This window comes from Spea bombifrons, chromosome 13 (genome assembly GCF_027358695.1).
Source record: "Spea bombifrons isolate aSpeBom1 chromosome 13, aSpeBom1.2.pri, whole genome shotgun sequence".
Lineage (NCBI taxonomy): Eukaryota > Metazoa > Chordata > Amphibia > Anura > Pelobatidae > Spea > Spea bombifrons.
Window position 1 is genome coordinate 18604986 of NC_071099.1, and position 18591 is coordinate 18623576.

The 18591-nt window shown below is 42.1% G+C and overlaps 1 protein-coding gene across 2 annotated transcripts; it reads right to left on the reverse strand.

Moving 5' to 3' along the window:
* Positions 1-1086: 1086 nt before the first annotated feature.
* Positions 1087-17606, reverse strand: MLLT6 (MLLT6, PHD finger containing). 2 transcript variants are annotated; one of them, XM_053453838.1, is made up of 20 exons: positions 17426-17606; positions 13129-13208; positions 11717-11771; positions 11460-11569; positions 11257-11360; positions 10616-10724; positions 9587-9688; positions 8999-9094; positions 8730-8853; positions 8034-8474; positions 7528-7676; positions 7028-7133; positions 6147-6213; positions 5668-5795; positions 4959-5120; positions 4716-4795; positions 4202-4524; positions 4026-4110; positions 3472-3681; positions 1087-2756 (listed from the first exon to the last, which is right to left on the reverse strand). In XM_053453838.1, exons 1-20 carry the CDS (start codon positions 17595-17597, stop codon positions 2715-2717), a joined length of 2745 nt encoding a protein of 914 aa, XP_053309813.1. In that variant the 5' UTR covers positions 17598-17606; the 3' UTR covers positions 1087-2714. The 2 variants fall into 2 exon arrangements, with proteins under 2 accessions (XP_053309813.1, XP_053309812.1); XM_053453837.1 differs by having other exon boundaries at positions 8724-8853.
* Positions 17607-18591: the final 985 nt, after the last annotated feature.

An 18591-nucleotide genomic window follows, 5' to 3' on the forward strand; every position in this document is an offset into this window, starting at 1 on the left:
ATTTACACCGGGTGCTGTTATAAGAGCATCACAGGGTGAGTAAAGCAACCCCAACAGAATTCTAGTTTAGGACATCATCCAACTCTCAGGACGGGTTTGTTGCTAATCAATCCCGTGAATGTCTACCTACCTGGACATTAAACCTACATGTATGATGGAGAAAAGAACAAATAGAGTTAACGAGAACTATCTACTCCAAAACCCAACACTGAATTCTTAAAACAGGATACCAAGCAGGGCAATAAGAAGGGGCAAGTCTGCACCGACTTCATCGGACGGAAAAGCAGTTTAAAGATATATAGCAGGTATACAAGCAGATATTGCGTTAAAAAGTGGTGACGCTATTGTGGTGACCTGAGAGCTAAAGCAAATAATAATCCCTTTGAAGACATCTTCTATCACTTAGACATTGAAGCCACAGAGCTTTGTTTACGAATTAAAAAATAAAAGGTCAGACCCAACAGTTTTCCTTATCTGGGGCAGGGACTAACGAAGCAGTTATATATCCAACCGGCTGTCTGGCGTGGACATCCCCGTAACCTTTTATGTAGGGACGGACTAAAATAATAGCTACACCGTTCCCAAATCCAACAAATGAGGGAAACTCTATATACAGTCTATAGTACTCCAACATTGGTACCTAATCCCAATTACCAGGGAATGTTAGTATCTTTTGCAAAGCTACTTCGAATGCTGTGCTAAAAATATAACTAAAGAGGTTTGGTAAAACGAGTTGCGGAGATTGGAGAAACGGGGTTTTGTACATTAATGGGTTTGTATTAATTATCATGTCTGCTATCAGCCAGAGATCAGATTGTGATCAGTGTGTGGAAGGCTAAGAACAAAGTTTCCTCCTCCTCCCTCACACTCATCAGAACCGCGTATCACCGACTCACTCTATGCCCCAATTACTCCACAAATTCATCACAAAAATCTGATGGATGTACCACCATGGTGGGTGATTTCCGGCCATCAAATCTGTATGGGTACCTCTCAAATGCTTAATTAAAATGCATAATGTTCACCAGTTATAAATAATGCTTGGAAGTTACGTCGCTCCATAGATTTTAGTTTCCAAATTAGAGGTTTTCTGTAGTCAACTGAGAAACAGCAGGCGATGAATCTGTTTTTGTGCGCTACGCGTCCCTCTAGAATGGATAGTTTAAGAGGGATTTTGGGTTTGGGCGTTTATGTTACAAATAGAAAGGACTGTAGAATTTGCAGCACTTAAAAGCTAAACTAGAATACGATACTTCCTCTATACAAAACAGGAGAAAAGTATAGTTAAAAGGATACCATTTATTGGCTAACTGAGAGTTTAATTGCGAGCTTTCCAGACCAAGTTGTTGGGTCCCTTCCTCAGGCATTAATGAAGCTAAAACAGACTTTTCTGTACAAAACAGTCATTCAGACGCAAGAAGCGACTTCTGGAAGGTGCAAAATACTGGGGCCTATATTGTAGAATCAAATAAGAAAAACCAAGTCTTCCTAAATTCGATTCAAAGCAATCCTACCTATTTAGCCCACAGATACAAAAGGAACACAAGTCTACGTCATGTGCTAATGGATTCACAATATAAACAGCTACATTTATCGCTCTCTGTATAGAAACCAACAATTCAAACATGGAAACGTAAGAGAAAAATATATATCTAATATGGGTCTCATGTACATGTTGAACCTCAAGGACAGTGCAACAGAGAGCATAACGTGGAGGTGCTTATCCTTCACGCAGACTGATACTACGTATCAAAAGGTGCTTCAGGCTTCGCCCCTGGCTCCAGAGAACGGAAATCGGCTGGGGGTAGAAGTTATGGAATCCAGGGCGCAGGGGCACAAAGTTCTACTTCCAAAGTGCGAAGATATTCATTTAGTTGAAGGGGTTGGCTCAGATCCCAAAGGGATAACAGGCGAGAGGCCAGACACACAACGTGTGCATGTTTAAAAATCACCTGGCGTTACCAACATGGTCAGAGCTCCTGGCATCTGAGTTATAACGGGGCTTTCGTGCGCCTATTAGCCAAGCCAACACTAATTCAGAGGCTGCTACATAACAAGGTATGGAAGGTAGGACAATGGTGGTGGTGCTACGGCATCACAGTGCAAATACCAAAAACCTAGTGGAAAACTGGCACAAATCTGTAGGTGGAAAGGGAAAAAAAAAGCAAAAAATGTTGTGCCATCACAATCCATGCTTGTAACCACGTTCCACAAAAACAAACGTGAACTTGCCAACACTCATAGTGAAGAGGCATCATTCTAAACAGAAGCCATCTGACTAATGTTAGCAGCCCTTCTTGGCCATTAAATGAACATCTAAATCAGATGTAACATATGTATACACAAATATTACACACATAAAATATATACAGATGGTATTTTTAAAGTGGACACCAAGTGTTCTCCACTATAGAAAAACACTTGTCTCATGCAAGGCAAACCTAGTACAACAACCCAGAGTACGCTATATACAACTATATGGGATAATGACATGGAGTTAACATACACATGATAATATCCATACATGCTGACATGTTGGCTACTGGTGGGAAAAACCATACACAGTCTACAGTATCTATGAAGCGTGTGCTAGGCCTTGACTGGGATGAACACGCAGTGTCATGTTCTTTCCTGGGTTTTTCTCCTTTTCTGGTCCAACCCCCCGAATGTTTTATCTTCTCACTTCAGTAGCGAAAGTCCACCAGGTGTTTAGCTTATCCCTTGTCATGGCTTGTGGGGGTCTTCTCGCTCCCCCTCTACAAAACAAGAGAAATCTGTAACTGGCCATATCGGAGATACAGTGCTGTGCAAATGACGCACTGAGGCTGTTTTGAAGGCAAAGGGTGGTCCGTCCTGATTGGTCTCTCTTTGTACTAACTAATCTATCAGTTTTCTCTGATTGGTTAGTTTGCGCAAAAGAGACCAATCAGGACGCGCGCTGTGTCACTATATATATCCCTCACTTAAACATACACTCAGCTACCTACAAAACATGGGCAGTTTGTCCACCATAATATATATATATATATATATATATATTATATATTAATATATATATATTAATATATATATATTATATATTAATATATATATATATATATATATTATATATTAATATATATATATATATATTATATATTAATATATATATATATATATTATATATTAATATATATATATATATATATATTAATATATATATATATATATTATATATTAATATATATATATATATATATTAATATATATATATATATTATATATTAATATATATATATATTATATCTATATATTATATCTATATATTATATCTCTATATATATATATATATATATATATATATATATATATGATATCGGGTTGTGATAGAAAGAAAAAGCAATGGGGAAGCCGATAAGATTGGAATAAGGAAACAGAGGAAGAAATCGATTCCCACATCAATATGGCCTCCTAGCCTCTCCAAACACTCACTGTGGTTTTCTGTAATGTCCCCTCCCCTTGTGTCGCCATAAAAGTGGGGGTCTGTGCTGTAAGGATGGGAGGGGCAGGTGATGATGCCATGGAGCTGCACGCTGATGTCACTGGAAGCAGGGGGGGAGCAGGCGGTGATGTTATTAGTTGCTGCAAATCCCGGCGCTGTTGGATTTGCTGAACTAGCTGGTACAGTATATTCTGCTGATCCTAAGGAGACAAAGGACACGTTGACCAGGCTTGATTAGACTGTAACATTTCTTAACTTTATCGTTGTTCAATTAATATTTTTTAAAGCAAACTTTCTAATAAATCCTTGCATTTAATTACACGGCTTGGTTTATTGGGTCTATCAGTCTTTTTTAAGACATTGAAGCATCAGAAGCCTAAAGTGTTCTTCAAATGCTCAAGGTAATAATCACCCTAAAGTGTCCTCGGTTGAAGGGACAGAAAATTAAAAAAAACATGGAAAGTTGACATATAATACACAGTGCTAAACCACCAGATGTTGGTGACAGAATAAGCATAACATCTAGATAATGGGTATCTCTTACCGCAGAGAGATGCGTGGAGGCGATCTGCTGCAGCTGCTGAACAAGATGGCGCTGCTGTTCTGACAGGGTGTTCATGGGCGAGACACTGCATGGGCAAAAAGTTGAGGTAGTTAAACGAGACAGAGGAAAATAGTTGTTAAAATGTGTTAAACGATTCAATATTCCATATTTCTCACCTGGCTGGCAACTGTGTGCTTCCGGTACCACTGTGCAGAGGATTCTGGGACTGTCCTGTCGTCCCCTGTAGGCCTCCATTGAGGCTTCCCAGAATACCATTCAATGACAGCGGTCTAGGGCTCCCTGACAAAGCCCCCAGCAAAGGCATAGTAGCTAGTGCGGGAGGGCCACCAGGAGCAGTGGCTCGTGCCAATCCATTAATTAGCTGCTCTGCTGCCATTGACGGAAGGGACGGTCCTGTCTGCGACGCAGGGCCTGGTGGGGGAGTGCTATGTAATGACAGACAAGAACTACTTCTGCTGGGAAAGCCAGAGTGTGTGTCCTGTGCCAAACAAAGAACATAATGAACTCTGTATATCAGCGGAACAACGGGGGTAAAAGGGAAAATAAGGTAATAGCAGAATTATAAAGAGGAGGTAGGTAAAGTATACATGGGGAGGGAAACATGCAAGGTTAAGACTGGACAAGTCCTCTTACTAATAGTGCAGATTGATTGCCCCAGACCTGCCTCACCTCTGAAGACAAAGAGTTCTCAATACGGAAGCTGCTCTTGGAATTAGGACTCTTGCTGCTGAAAGATTCCTGGGAGCCCACTGCACAGAGAGGGAGAAAGAAGAGTGAGGAACGCCAAGAAAAGAAAGCTAAAGACTACAGAGAAGAACAGCAATTTACACACCCAGATTAAAAAAACAAAACGAAGGGATAAGCAGATGAGGCTGAAGGGAGGGAAAGAAAGGATCTTGCCGAGGTTCTCACCTTGGGCAGCACTGGGCTGTGAATGGGTTGGGGGAAATGGACAAGACAACTGAACGTTCAGCAGCTGCAGCTTCTCCTTGCGAGCCGTAAGGGTCATTATCTGGTCCTGCAGGGAGCGGTTTTCCTTCTGTAGGGAGTGCAGGGCCTGAAGCATGTCTACAACTGTGAAACAATCATAGAGTCATCATAAGAGGCACAACGGAGAAATAAAACATGGCATACCAAAGTATATAATAACACAAAGTCTTATCTGCCAATGAACACCAGAAAGCTGCACTCACGCAGAGCGGCAGGTTCACAATGGCAGAGGCACATAAACAGAACACGTTGACCACCGTAATACGAGAGGCACACGGTGTTACAGATCATCATGTCCTACGAAGCTACACATCACTAATATCCACAGATTTGGCCCTAAACATGATAAATGTCACCTTGGGCATTCACTTAAATCTCAGCAGCATGGCAACTCACTTTAACTCTGATCCTAAAACTCAGATCTTAGGGAACTCACCACAATGGCGTCAAAATGCATGAACACCAGCGTGCCAAGTCACAATATAACCCAGAAACATACAGAAAGAATACACGCTGAGCAGTTTCTTAATTAGCTTTCTCTTTCCACTGCATCTCCTGCTACCTTGGCCTTGGTTCTTGTCCAGGCCTCACTGCTAATCACTTGGTCCCTTGGCCCAAACCCGTGTCTTACTGTTAACCCCTGCTTCTCCATGCTTGTCCAGCAGTTGTTCAAGGTTGGCTGTGACATGAGGAACACTCTCATTCTGACTGCAGGAACCACTCGGATCAAATAACGGGGGCAGACTGCTGATTGGTGACCTGAGACCAAAGAGCAAGAGTGTGAGATCAAACGCAGATTATTAACAATTCCCGTCATTCTCCTGCTCAACCCTTGTCTCCACACAGCCCCTGTGCATCACATAGAGCCTCTACCATCCATTCCCTCACTTAAACATACACACAGCTACCTACAAAACATCGGCAGTTTGTCCACCACCCATTTCCATAACCTCCTCAATCTACACACACTATTTACCATGTCTCACAGTCATGACTGATACGTCCTTCTGCAAACGCTTCCCTTATGCCTTCCTCTGCCATCTCTCACAAATAGTTATTCCAGTCTTAACATAAATCCACTGGTCTTATCTCTCCGTCCTGAAGACTTACATTGAGGAAAGGCTTTCTCGGGGGGAGCTGCCTCTGCATACAAAACTGCAATCTTCCAGCTCGGGCTCTGGATAAGGGGAGGAAGCCAGCGTTATTATATTGTTTCTCTTCGTCGAGGGGGTGAATATATGTGAGATCTCAATCCGTTTTATCTTCGTATACAGTTTACCACTGTGACTCAAACAAGTTTAAGGGTGGTGCCGTCAGCAAGGCTCCTTGAATTATACCAGGATGTCTCTGTCCACGTATAATAAATAATCACTTCTATTAAACCAAGCCCTCGGATCCATGCGAGGATATATGTGAAACCAGGTACACTAGGGTGAAATCCTACCCGGTGTTTTATGGATTAATCATTTACCTAGGACAGGTAAACTGATATAAAGCTGGTGTCCTAGAGCACTTGTGATAGATATTTAATTGGGTTCAACTGAACTTGCACTGCAGCATATAGTTAAAATCTGCAAATGTACGAATGCACCACTCCCTCTTCTGTTTAATGCAAACATACCTAACAAAACTCAGAGACGCTCTAGAGGAAGAGACTTGAGTGGCCTGAAGCTTAAAACTCATCCCAATAGTCCTTGAAAAAGCAAATCGTTCCCTGCTGGCAGAGCAATAAAGCCCCATCTATGTAAGAGTAAAATAAGTGCTATAGACCACCTTCTGTACTATAGGGGGCACACATTACTGGAACACATAGCATGATAGGTGTAAGGCACCATTATTTTCATGTACAACGTATAAGTCTCTCGGTGGTCATGTGCTGGTCCGCCAACCTTGCTATATTCAATCTTATGTATCCTGCTCACTACAAAGCATATAAGCATGTGCGTAACCTTTGTCATAAATATAATATATATATATAAGTCTCAGGTTACCTGTACGACTATTCTCAGCCTGGCTGAGAAGAGGAGGCATCGACAAGGAGCTTCCAAAAATATGAGATGAGGGGATACTGAATGTTGAGCCGGTCAGTGAGAATACCTGCAAGGGGGAGACAGAGAGGGGCAGAAAAGAGGAGTATATCGAGGCAGGGGAAATAAAGAGAAAGCAAACAAAATTATCTGCAAAGACTACATGCCGGCTACTCTGTACTTAAATATAAACCTAGACACTCGTCCCATTTAGTACAGCAGCATTAAACTGCCCACTACCGCCCCGCAGCTTAGCCGCTGTTGCATTCAATTAGAAGTTCATTAAAATTCAAGTTAATTAGTTTACTCAAACTCGCAAACGTTTAGTATTTTAGCTCTACTTATCTGTAAGCTCACAGCAACATTAACCTTTAGTGATGAGACCCCTCAATCACACACAGGCTACTACGCCAATAACACTTAACCCGTGATGAAAACAGCACTTTTCTGCCCCCAGCTCTGACCTGCGTGGTGGAAGCGCTGGAGGAGGGGGGGATAGTGCCGGTCCTACTGTATGGCGGGATGGAGCTCTGGTGAGACAGAAGGCTGGAGGGAAGTGGGGTACTGCAAGCTGTTCTCAAAGAGATGGGGTCTTTATTACTGGTGTATATACCTGAGGAAGAAAAACACAATACAACAGTACTGCAGGAAGAAACAAAATTACCTGTAAAGATCTATACAATTACAAGGTCAAAGCCAAAAGTATACCTGCAGTGCACAGTAGGTGTACACCACCAAACCAAACGGACATAGCAAGTACTGGCAAACAGAGTATGCAGTCTTTAATAAAGGGTTATCGGGCCAAGAGGGAAAAGGGAGTATTTTTGAGACCACAGAGGTCAATTCCATGTGAGGAAGAGTCCATTGAGGCCTGTAAGCTTATGCGACTCTACACTTGAAGGATGGCAATTTAAATGTGTAGACCTCAGGAAACTTGCATAGAGATTTTATAAAACCCAGTCATTTTTACCTGAAGAAAGCAAGGGGGACTCCAGACTGGTACAAAGCATGGTGGAAGAATGTGTATAATGCCGGGTTGGCAGAGGCAGGGTGGTGGATGCAGTGCTGTGAGGTGGATTATTCTTACTGCCTTTTGGCCGCCCTGGGCCATGCCTGCTTTTCCTACTACCCTTGTGTTTCTTCTCCCGAGAGGCCTCCGTTCCATCCCTTGACCACTTTTGAGGTCGGCGATCCCCCGGTGAAGGGTCCCACGGCTTGCTGTGTGCCGACTCACTAGAGAAACGCATGATTGAACCAAAGCTAGAGAAAGTGAGCTCTGGTGGCGAGTGGGGTGTTGCTCTGGAAGGTCCACCACCTTCATCTTCATCATCCTCTTCATCATCCCCCTCTTCTTCCTCCTGCTCCTCTAGTTTGGGGAAGCTGACCAGGTCCGGAGGAGAAGAGGAGCTACCTGTAGTGAGACATCTGGTAAGAGAGTGGAGAGAAAGGTGCAATCTTGGGAGGAAGAAATGATGAAAGAAGTAAAAAAAATGACAAAAAGTTGATGTTCTATGAAGAAAATGATGTTAGAAAATTGCGAATGTGGATAGAATACGGTGACTTTCTCTCTGGGTTAGCGTCAGGACGTTTCATCATGTGATATTTGTGCATTGTGTGAGAATACAAGAGGAAAAGGTGTGTAATAAAGCCGGTCTGCTACCTGTACCTATAGGTGGGGCTCCTCCAGCATCTCCTTTCCGACTATCAGTTTTGCGACTCCTGTGACTCGATGGTTTCTTTCCTTTCAGCTCTGACCGCTGCACCTCTGGGCTTTCTGTTCTGCTCTCTTGCTGCATGGGAACAGCAATGTGTGAAATGGGTGAAAAGCCCAGGAAAAGAACGCTGAATACATGCGCGGAAGCATCAGTCTAATAATAACGAACGCCAGAGACGCAAAAAACAACGCGTTAAAGTGCAAGACAGAGGTTTAGATACCTTCTCCGCTGTGACGGGTAGAAGGGCATGTCCTGTCAGGTGACCAGGTGAATCCCGGTGCTTCCTGTGCCTGACTCGTTCTCTGTCCTTGTGACTCTTAAAGACATGGAAAGGCAACACCAATTATTATTAGTTTATTACACTCCGTTCACTATCAACTTTTAACAAGTTGAATTTTCAGTTACTGGTCCTACATGATCCCAAGTGTCTTGATTTTGCATAATATTTCCAATATATTTCATTTAATATATATTAAATTTTTATATATTTTTTTATAATACATTTAAGCATAACCTGCAATACATGATGTCCTACTACAGTCAGCTGTTACAACACATGCTATATACATATACATATGTGTGTGTGTGTGTGTGTGCAAGATGATATTGATAATATATATACACACACACACACACACACACATATATGAAGGTGCAAGACAGCAGTCAGCCTTAGGTATTTATATTTAGGATAGGATACTTTTAAAGCTACAGACTAATGTCCTAGGAAATGCATACTGAAGTATGAAAAAAAAAAAAAGAAAAAACCCTGCCCTCCTCCGCATTCTAACACAAACATAGCGCGTACCTTTTTCTGACGCTCTCTGTACAGGGTGGGTTTCTCCAAAGAGGGGGACTCAGAGCGGCTACATCGGCCTGGGATGAACGGACAAGGTAGACGGGTAACCTTCTATGGAAAAAGAACAACAATAGTGTAAAGGGACAGTGAGCCGGGCGATAAAAGACGCACAGAAGTATGAAAGCTAGGAGAATAATGGAAGCTAAGAAAAGTGGGGTCCAACATTCTAGGAACTAAACAAGATAATTTAAAGTAATCAAATTTGGTGATTAAAAAAAGAATCAAACCCCCTACATTGTATCTGACCACATTAATGAATAACACTCTTGACACCATTATTTTTGTTGTACTCTAAATATTCTTATTGATAAAGATGAAAAAAATATCAGATCAAAGTTTTATAAATGCTGCTTTTGATGTTGAAACTGGGAGATATCGATTCAATCCCCATTCCAAGCAACGTTATCAGAACACAGGTTAATGTCTAACTTGTAGTAATAGTAGAAAAAAGCAAAAATAATGTATTTGTTTTTCCTCCTTAAATAAACAGCTGGATTGTTTCCTGCGTGGTTACCTTGCCTGACATTTCCGCAACAGTTTCATAGATAAAACTTTTTTTCGTGACCCTTATTAAGTCTCATCGGCTGCTCTAAACAGCGAATCGGTGGCAGGAACGAGCTTCCATTGAAATCAATGCGAGCACTTTTCATGTACGCGCATGGAAGAGTCTCCTCAGATCCCCCATCGCGATCTTCGTAGATCATATGTATTAAACTGGATGTCTTTAATGTGTCTGTCATTATACATACATACATACATACATATATATATATATATATATATATATATATATAGCCCTCGCTATTTCACTATTTATCATGGCCGAAGTAGTATTTTAAGATGTTATAACGCAGGGCCAAGGACATTGGGTTATTACGTTTGGGGTACCTGTGCCTATGACGCAAGGAGCACTTAAGGTATGAAGAAGGGATCTACTGGCATTAAGCAAAGTATACCTGGAGGTATTAAGCAGGGTACCTGTGGGTCTCTCACCATCTTGCTGAAATGGTACTTGCAATATCCTATGTATTTGACGTTATCCACCTCCTGAGCTTCTTCCTCACACAGAAGTCCAGCCATCTGAGCACTGCGGTGACAGTAAAGGGGCAACATTACAAGAGAATCATATGCTCCTCTGTGCATAAAAGCTCTCCATTAAGTGCAAAAACCACAAATACGTTTATTTACTAACCCATGAGTTAAAGTGAGATAAAACATGTCAGCATACCAATTTAACCATACATTATGAAAGGCTCTGCATTATAGCCTAACAGCTCTAATTGTGCAATATGTAGGTCCTGCATGGCCAAGGTTTGCCTTCCATGATGTATAGTTAGGTCAGTGAGATAAATAGTCTCAGGTCATGAAACAGACCTTGCCCTGCAGCTTACAACTTCCTCTATTTGATTGTTGAGTGCGGCTGAGCACTGAGATGTGACATCATAACCTAGTGCTCCTCTTCTCTCAGTGATACAGAGGCATGAGAGAGAGAAGGATCATGCTTGCCCCTTACCTAAGAACACAGAGGATCTGCATGCCCTCCTTGTCCCAGGCCCTTTATACCCCAATTGCCAGTTTTGTATAGCGGGATTTCAACATGCCTCTGTCTTGTCACTCACCATGTCACGTGAAATGCTTGCCGGCAGCCGTGTCTATTACAAGTCATACAGGCCCCAGATGCAGCTCTGCTTTCTCGTCCCTGTTCTTCGCATATATAGCATGTCTGATGGGACAAGAGCATCAGGCGTTATAACAGCAGAAACGGGTTAACGGTGTGCCAAGATACTGCAGGATATCGACTGCGAACTCCAATAGCTTGTACCTTGTTGTATCGATCATGGGGCACATATTGCAGGACAATGGGCTCCATGGTTAAGACATTGGCAAACTGGACTTCCGGAATATATAGAGCACACACCACATGGGCCCAACCTAAAATGCAGGAGGACACGTAGACTAGAGCAGGAGGTAACACCGACATTATGGCAAATTACTCATAGAACAATAAGTGTTATCGAGTACACTCCAAGCCTTCATTCCATTCATTTTAATTTTCCCTGGAATGGACTCACGGCTCACCTCCGTTGTCTGTTCTCTTCAGTGCTCCCTCTTTATGTGGACACAGGTCACACCTCTGTAAGCAGGAGAACGTAAAGATTAGACATAACATACTTATAGTAATATATGAGCAGATTTAATCAGCAGATTATAAGTGCAGATTGCAGAAGTGTACAGAGAATTCTCAGAAGAGGGTACATTGTGACTGATTTCTCAATACGCAGTTCAGTTTTGATACAAAATTATTTGTTTTAAAGTGTGTAAAGTTTTGCTTTGACAAACATATCCCAGAGTTTGTCGATACACATGGGAAGTATAGACTACAGAGAATACAATACAGAACTCTGCAGGTATTGAATTTTTCTGAGATGCCCATATTGACATAGGTGGGCTTAAGGATTTTTTATTATGTTATCTCCAAAGACCACATTAATCATTCCCCAACTTCTCCTCTAAGAGGATGTGGAAAAGTAGATTTACCTTCCAGCAGAAAAAGTAGAGGCTAAGACAGTATTTAATTCAGAAATAAGGAGTAAGACGTCTCAGAGACGGGTTGACAGTTTGCCAAGGTACCGGTGCTTGTCTACGGGTTTAATGTTCTAGAATAGCAATTTGAAGCAGTAAGGATACCTGTTTTACACAGATACATATGCGGTGATATATAAGATACATATATTTCCATCAGTTTTAAATGTAGAGCAATTAAAATGGCAACCAAAAAAAACGATACTGCTCCGGCACACTAAAGGGAGACTCGCCAGGAGAGTAGCAGCATAAACTCCGTAAGAGCTGGCTCTCTGATTTACCAATGTATTACAGAGGGCCGACCAAGATCTTCCCGCAGAAGAAACTCACTTTGGTTGGACCTTCGAGTGATGAAACTGCCACTCTCCCTTGAACACCAACCTCTCTTTCTTTATAATACCCACTTTTACTTCATTTATCTTCCCGTCCTCCTTCTCTTAGTCCGCTCTTTACGTCTTCCAAGGCTTGCACAGAATCCGCCGGGTATTATTTGGGTGGCTGCTTAGGTCAAATTTCAAACAACTCCAGGCAGAGCACAAAGCATTTCTAACTAAGTTTCGATGGCATATTATAATACTTGTATCGGCTCTGTATGACATCACGCATGATACTCTTGACAGATGAACAGTGACAGCTGGCACACGCATGCGTTTTTAATACAAACCTTGTTCACGCTTCTAGCACCTATCAAAGTTTCTATTACATCTACATGAAGAACTGAAAGTCGCCAGTTATTTGATGGCCCAATCCTCAACGTTCCTAGACACACTTTGTATAAAACCACTTATTGGAACCACCGATATCAGAAAATGACACAGGTTTTCCCCAGCAATGGATGTTTTCATCTCAAACCGATGTATAAAACTTTTAAACGACTCACACCTACATGAATGCTGACATATACTCACCACCCTGGCGGCTCTCTCTTGGGACTCGCATTTTCGGCAGAACCAGGGTCCTGTGGGCACCTGGACAATCCCATAGCAGGCTGTTGAAAAGGGAAGAATTATAGTTACTTGAATCGTGGGAGCGCTATTCACTGTTGCACTCTTGGGGAAGAAAGCAGAGGGGTTCAAGGGTTAAAAGTGATATTACATGAGATAGGTAGGTTACCAAAACCTTCCCAGTGTAATAATCTCACCGGGAGCAGAAAACAAAACAATACGTCGGTGTTTAGGTCTCTCCCAATGTGTTTGATGTACAGAATTTGTGTTAAATAATATTTAAATGTATTATAACAACTATCTTTCTAGTAATTATTCAATGTAGTCAATAATTGTTGCGGTGTCACTAAATAAGCTCCAGTATCTTTACTCTGGACAGTATGGGTTAATGGTGCTGATAATCAGTGAGCTGGTGGGGATTTAATGACCCAGTGGATTAGATGTACCACGGACAGAGCTCCTGAACAGCACCCCCACACCCATACAGTAAAAACGCACACTTTTTCTTTACCGCGCCTGTTACATTTTTACAAATTTCGTCTTCAAAAGACAAATTATTTTCCCATTATTTATTCTTTTCTAAATATTGTGGATTATTGTTATGTTGTTCATTTCCCTATCCTAGCATTACACACAATGAACTACACTTCTCCTTTCGGAATGAGAGACTAACATTAGCACAATGCATACGACTCAAAACAAAAGCTGTGAAACGAGAATCAGTCATATTCAATCGGCCCCCGTTAACATATCTAGATAGTTAGGACTCTTCTCCATGAAAGCCCATAAGGGTCTATTCACGAAAGGGCGCGTTAGCAAGAGACTTTATAACTTCCATAATATTAATGATTTTTTTCCTCCAGCAAGAAGGGCTGGCTCTGAATAACGCCTAATCCTTTTTATTTAAAGGAGACTGAAGATTTCATTTAACTATACATTATACAGAAGAAATGTATGCTGTACCTGCAGGAGATACTCACTGGGGATTGGCCTCATAAGTTAAGAAGTTAAAACCATATTTTGTCTGCAAACTATAGTTTATATAGAAAAAGTTATAAGGCCAATGGGTTTTAATTAGCATATTGTAAGAAAGAAAAAGAAAAATATATATATATATACACACACACACACACACAATGCAAGTACAAGATAAAAAATGAAAACCACCCCTCCCCAAAAACATTTTTTTTAAACGATGACACATTGTATCCCGTTCATAGTTCCTCAGAGTTTCCTTGATGCAACGTTACATTTTGAAGAGTCCACCCTCAGCAGCTTCTGCTCTAAGAATAGCCCGGCTGCCCCTGTCTAATGAAATATATCAATCAGCGACAATGTTCAGATCCAGCGCAATCATTGGGAACCAAGGGGAGGACGCTGATCGTTTAACATTCTAATTCTTTGTTGCCACGCGGACAGAAACCACGGTTTTCTGACCACCAAGCCGTGTAAAAAGTCCAACGGCTTACCCAACACGTTTTATTTATCTGATAACAGCCTTTCAGAGACCTACCCAAACAAAACGCCCAGTCGGTTCAAATAAAAGCGACAACAGTGTTCTTACTCCTCAATAAAATGCCTGCCTGTCTCCATCCCTACATTGCCACAAACAAGAAAGCTCCTGCAGATCCGCAAAACTAAACGGATTCACTTGTGTTGGATGTTCCATCCAGTCGGCTCGGGATACCCTAGTGTGCTATCTCTTAATAATGGCTAGTTAAGGTAGTTAAATGGACACTCCACTCATCATATGCAGTCTAATGAACCTGACGTCACTTTTATCCACATATAATAGAGGGATTCGGGTACGTCGGGGGCTCTTCCCCACCCTCCAACTTCTTTCTAACAAGCTGGGTTTCTCTCGCTCCTTTTTCCCTTTATTATTACTATTATTCATTTATTATGAAATATTTGTCGGTGAAGCTGTATGAGACAGGCTGTCCCTTTAACAAACAACCCCCCCCCAAAAAATAGGTAACTATATACCTGTCTCCCCTCCCCCAACGCTGTATATTTATTTATACAAACATTTCCGCCCCCATTGGCTTCCTGCGATCTGCACTTCTATCAATTTGAATCATAGAGACCACATCCGTGCCTGACACGAACACGGCACAGATACACACAAAGATACACACACAGATACACACACAGATACACACACAGATACACACACAGATACACACACAGATACACACACGATCGACCCCCCGTGACCACAAAAGGCTGCCACCGCTCTGTATGAATTCACGAAGGCGAAGCGGTGAATGATTTGCAGGACAAACAGAAATATAGAATTAGAATGAGGAAGAAAAACACAAACAAGTCAAACTTTGGGTAAACAGGCCGCGGACTTTTATTTATCTTTACATAATATTTACAAATAAACTTATTTCTTATGAACATAAACAAACATATTGTATCCATAGTAACGCAGCCCAAACCCAGAGTGAAACGAACGAAGCCCAAGCTCTCCGCCAACTAAACCAACTACTCCACCCTTACAAGAGGGCAACTTTCACCCCAATAAAAGCCACGACAAACTACTAGAATTTAAAATGAATATTCTCTTATCGCCTGAATAGAAGCTCCTCCATGCTTCTGTCTTCGGCTCCCCCAAGACCCGAGACCCCCGCGAGCGCTAAACGAGGGCAGCTCGACCGGAAGCTTCCATCCTATTTTGGGGGGTTTATGTCAACTTTTGACCCTAACCTGCCTTACCTTTATTTAACCCCATGCAGTCCTGTCCTTTATATTTAGTCTGGGCTCTGTATTAGAACACGAGGAGACATCTACAAATAGAGGGTCAGAGGTTCAATATAAGGAACTTTTACTTTACCGAGGGGTGGTAGATAAGTGAAACAGCCTCTCACCAGAGGTGGTAGACAAATTTAAACATGCATTGGAAAGGCATTAAGAAAATCCTTAACCTAAATGAAACCATGGACTGCGAGTATTTACAGCGGGAAAAATGGGCCGAGGGGCTCTTATTTACCATCAAATTCTAGGTTTCTTTGTTTCTAAATAAATAAATTCAACAATTCTGGCTATTTGTTTCTGGGGTCTTATCCGGCACTTTTTATAAACGCTTGAGAGTTTAATTTTCGTAAGTCTTTATACGCCGTCTGCAGCAGAAATAATCGTAAGAATCAGAGAACTTTTCTATTTTGGTCCAAATGTCACATGAGCTTTATTTACGTACACAGGTGGTGACCCCAGATCAGAACCAATTGCCCCGTCTAATCTGAATCCCCTTTTACTCTTATTTAGAAGCTTTGCGAACATCTCAAATGGCCTTCAATTCCTTTACTGCGATTGGCTGTAAAGCTTTCACCGGCAGTCTATACCATGTGCATACTACTTTTCTGGTAAAGCACATTTTCTCACATTCCCCCCTTTTTCTGAAACTTCTCTTCTTATTAAAATTTTTTTGCAATAATCATGCTTGCAGAGGGTACAGATGATAATTCAGATCAAATTTCACCGTGACTGATGTTTGTCGCAACAATATTTACATAAATTTCTACCAATATTTACTTGCAGAATATTAACCCTTTGCGTGTAGTGTGCACACATGTAAAAAAAAACACCATCACAGATAAAGACACATGGGTGCACACATACTTTAAAGTTTAAAAGAACATGCTTTATGTCTTTACACAAACATCCACATGTGTTCCTTGAAGGCTGACATGCCCTGCAATTAACATCAATGAACGCATCCTGTTACAGGAGAACTGACCCCTCGGGGCAAATATTCCCAAAACAGGTACAACCGGACAAAGCAGCATCCCATACCGACCGGCCAACACACATCCACCTCTCAGCCACCATCTAATACCTAACAGCACCTGTCACTCACCTGTCACTCTCTCATCTGTCTCTCACCTGTCACTCCACTAACAATGGATCTACCCCATAATACCCTGCAACACACCTCCCTCCTGTGCCTACACTGGAGACCCTGCATTTACCCCATAATACAGCCGCACAATCGCTTCTATGTCCCCCGTTTTATTACCCCCTCCCATAAGGACCACCCCACCAGCTGTTATACTACCACCAGCTCTTCTGTCTTTGCCCCGTACCCTTCAACTATACCCCTTGCTGCTGTAACTCGTGTCGAACCTCCCTCGGTTACACAGCTGAACCATCCGCACTCCCTTAGTGCACCTTTTGCGCTGCTAATTACCCCACCGCTAAGTGTTAGCCCCCACCCTCCTGTCAGAACTCGCCCCTCCTCCTAAAACAGTTACCCTACCTTGATGAACGGCCACATTGCACCCGTGTCCGTCACAATAAACCAGAGGGTTCTCGGCCCAGCCCCTCTCATCCGAGCACACGCAGCAGCCTCCGACCATCTCCTTCATCCTCCCATGGAGACGACACTCTCCCCGGGGCCGGGCGGCCGACCAACCGGGGACAATGCGCATGCGCGGCCTGCTTCGCACAACCCGAGCGAAGAGGTGATTGCGCATGCGTACATTGACCAGGTCGCAAAAGCTAGGTACATGCGCAAACCGAGTGGCCAATTGAACTCTGCGCTTGCGTTTAGATAGAGATTCAGTGAAGCCGCTTGTAGCGGGCTTTATTGTGCGCATGTGCGCTTATTCTCCTACATCAGGCGGATAACTAGCGACTGAAGTACCGTGTGTGTGCGGTTAGCTACAGGAAAAAGTTGTCGGTACCGCACATGCCAGCCTATAGTTCTAAGATACCTCCCAGGTTTCTCTCTTTGGAGGGACAGTCCCTCATTTGGCCCCATCCTTACTCATCCCTCTTTCCTCCCCTATGTCACTCTTTTCTATTACCTCAAAATGTGTGGCGCATATAAATGTATTCCACAGCTCTTCAGCCCTAAAGTTACAAGAATGTGTGTAAAGACCGCAGAAAATTGGTTTATAAATTACGTCGTGTAAGTAAAATATATCATTCTTGTTCTCAATGTGTTACTTGGTTACATAACTACTTATGTAACATAGAAACATGGAATTTGGCGGCAGATAAGAACTGCTTTGACCCAGTTTGCCTATTTTTCCTGAGGTCACAAAAACACCTAAAAAGTCCTTAAAATGCTCCATCCCAGCCATCTGAAATGTTTAGCAACACTTCATTTATTTGAGTCCAACAAGTTGCAGTCAAATAGCAGGAGGTATATTTTCTAGAATGAAAGGTAAATGTATCTTTAAAGGAAATGCAATCCAAAGTCCATTTGTCTTGTGATATAAACATTCTTAAAAGACCCCTTCATCCAAGTGCTTTACTGTGGGATAAAAGAACATAAAATGGGGTATACATTGAGTTTTAGGTAAAGCATGATTTGTATTGGGCCAAATGGCAGATTGTATATGTTCCCTGCTCTTCCAGCAGAGGGAGCTGTTACTCTGAGGTAATCTGGACATTAAAACCCAACATTAATCCATATAC

Excerpts from the sequence above, each read along its gene's own strand:
- MLLT6 (XM_053453837.1), bottom strand. The coding sequence starts at position 17,597 with ATGCGCATTGTCCCCGGTTGGTCGGCCGCCCGGCCCCGGGGAGAGTGT. Across the intron at positions 8,854-8,998 it reads TACCCGTCACAGCGGAGAAG|CAAGAGAGCAGAACAGAAAG; the intron begins GTATCTAAACCT and ends GTTCCCATGCAG. Across the intron at positions 6,214-7,027 it reads GGCTGAGAATAGTCGTACAG|AGCCCGAGCTGGAAGATTGC; the intron begins GTAACCTGAGAC and ends CCCCTTATCCAG.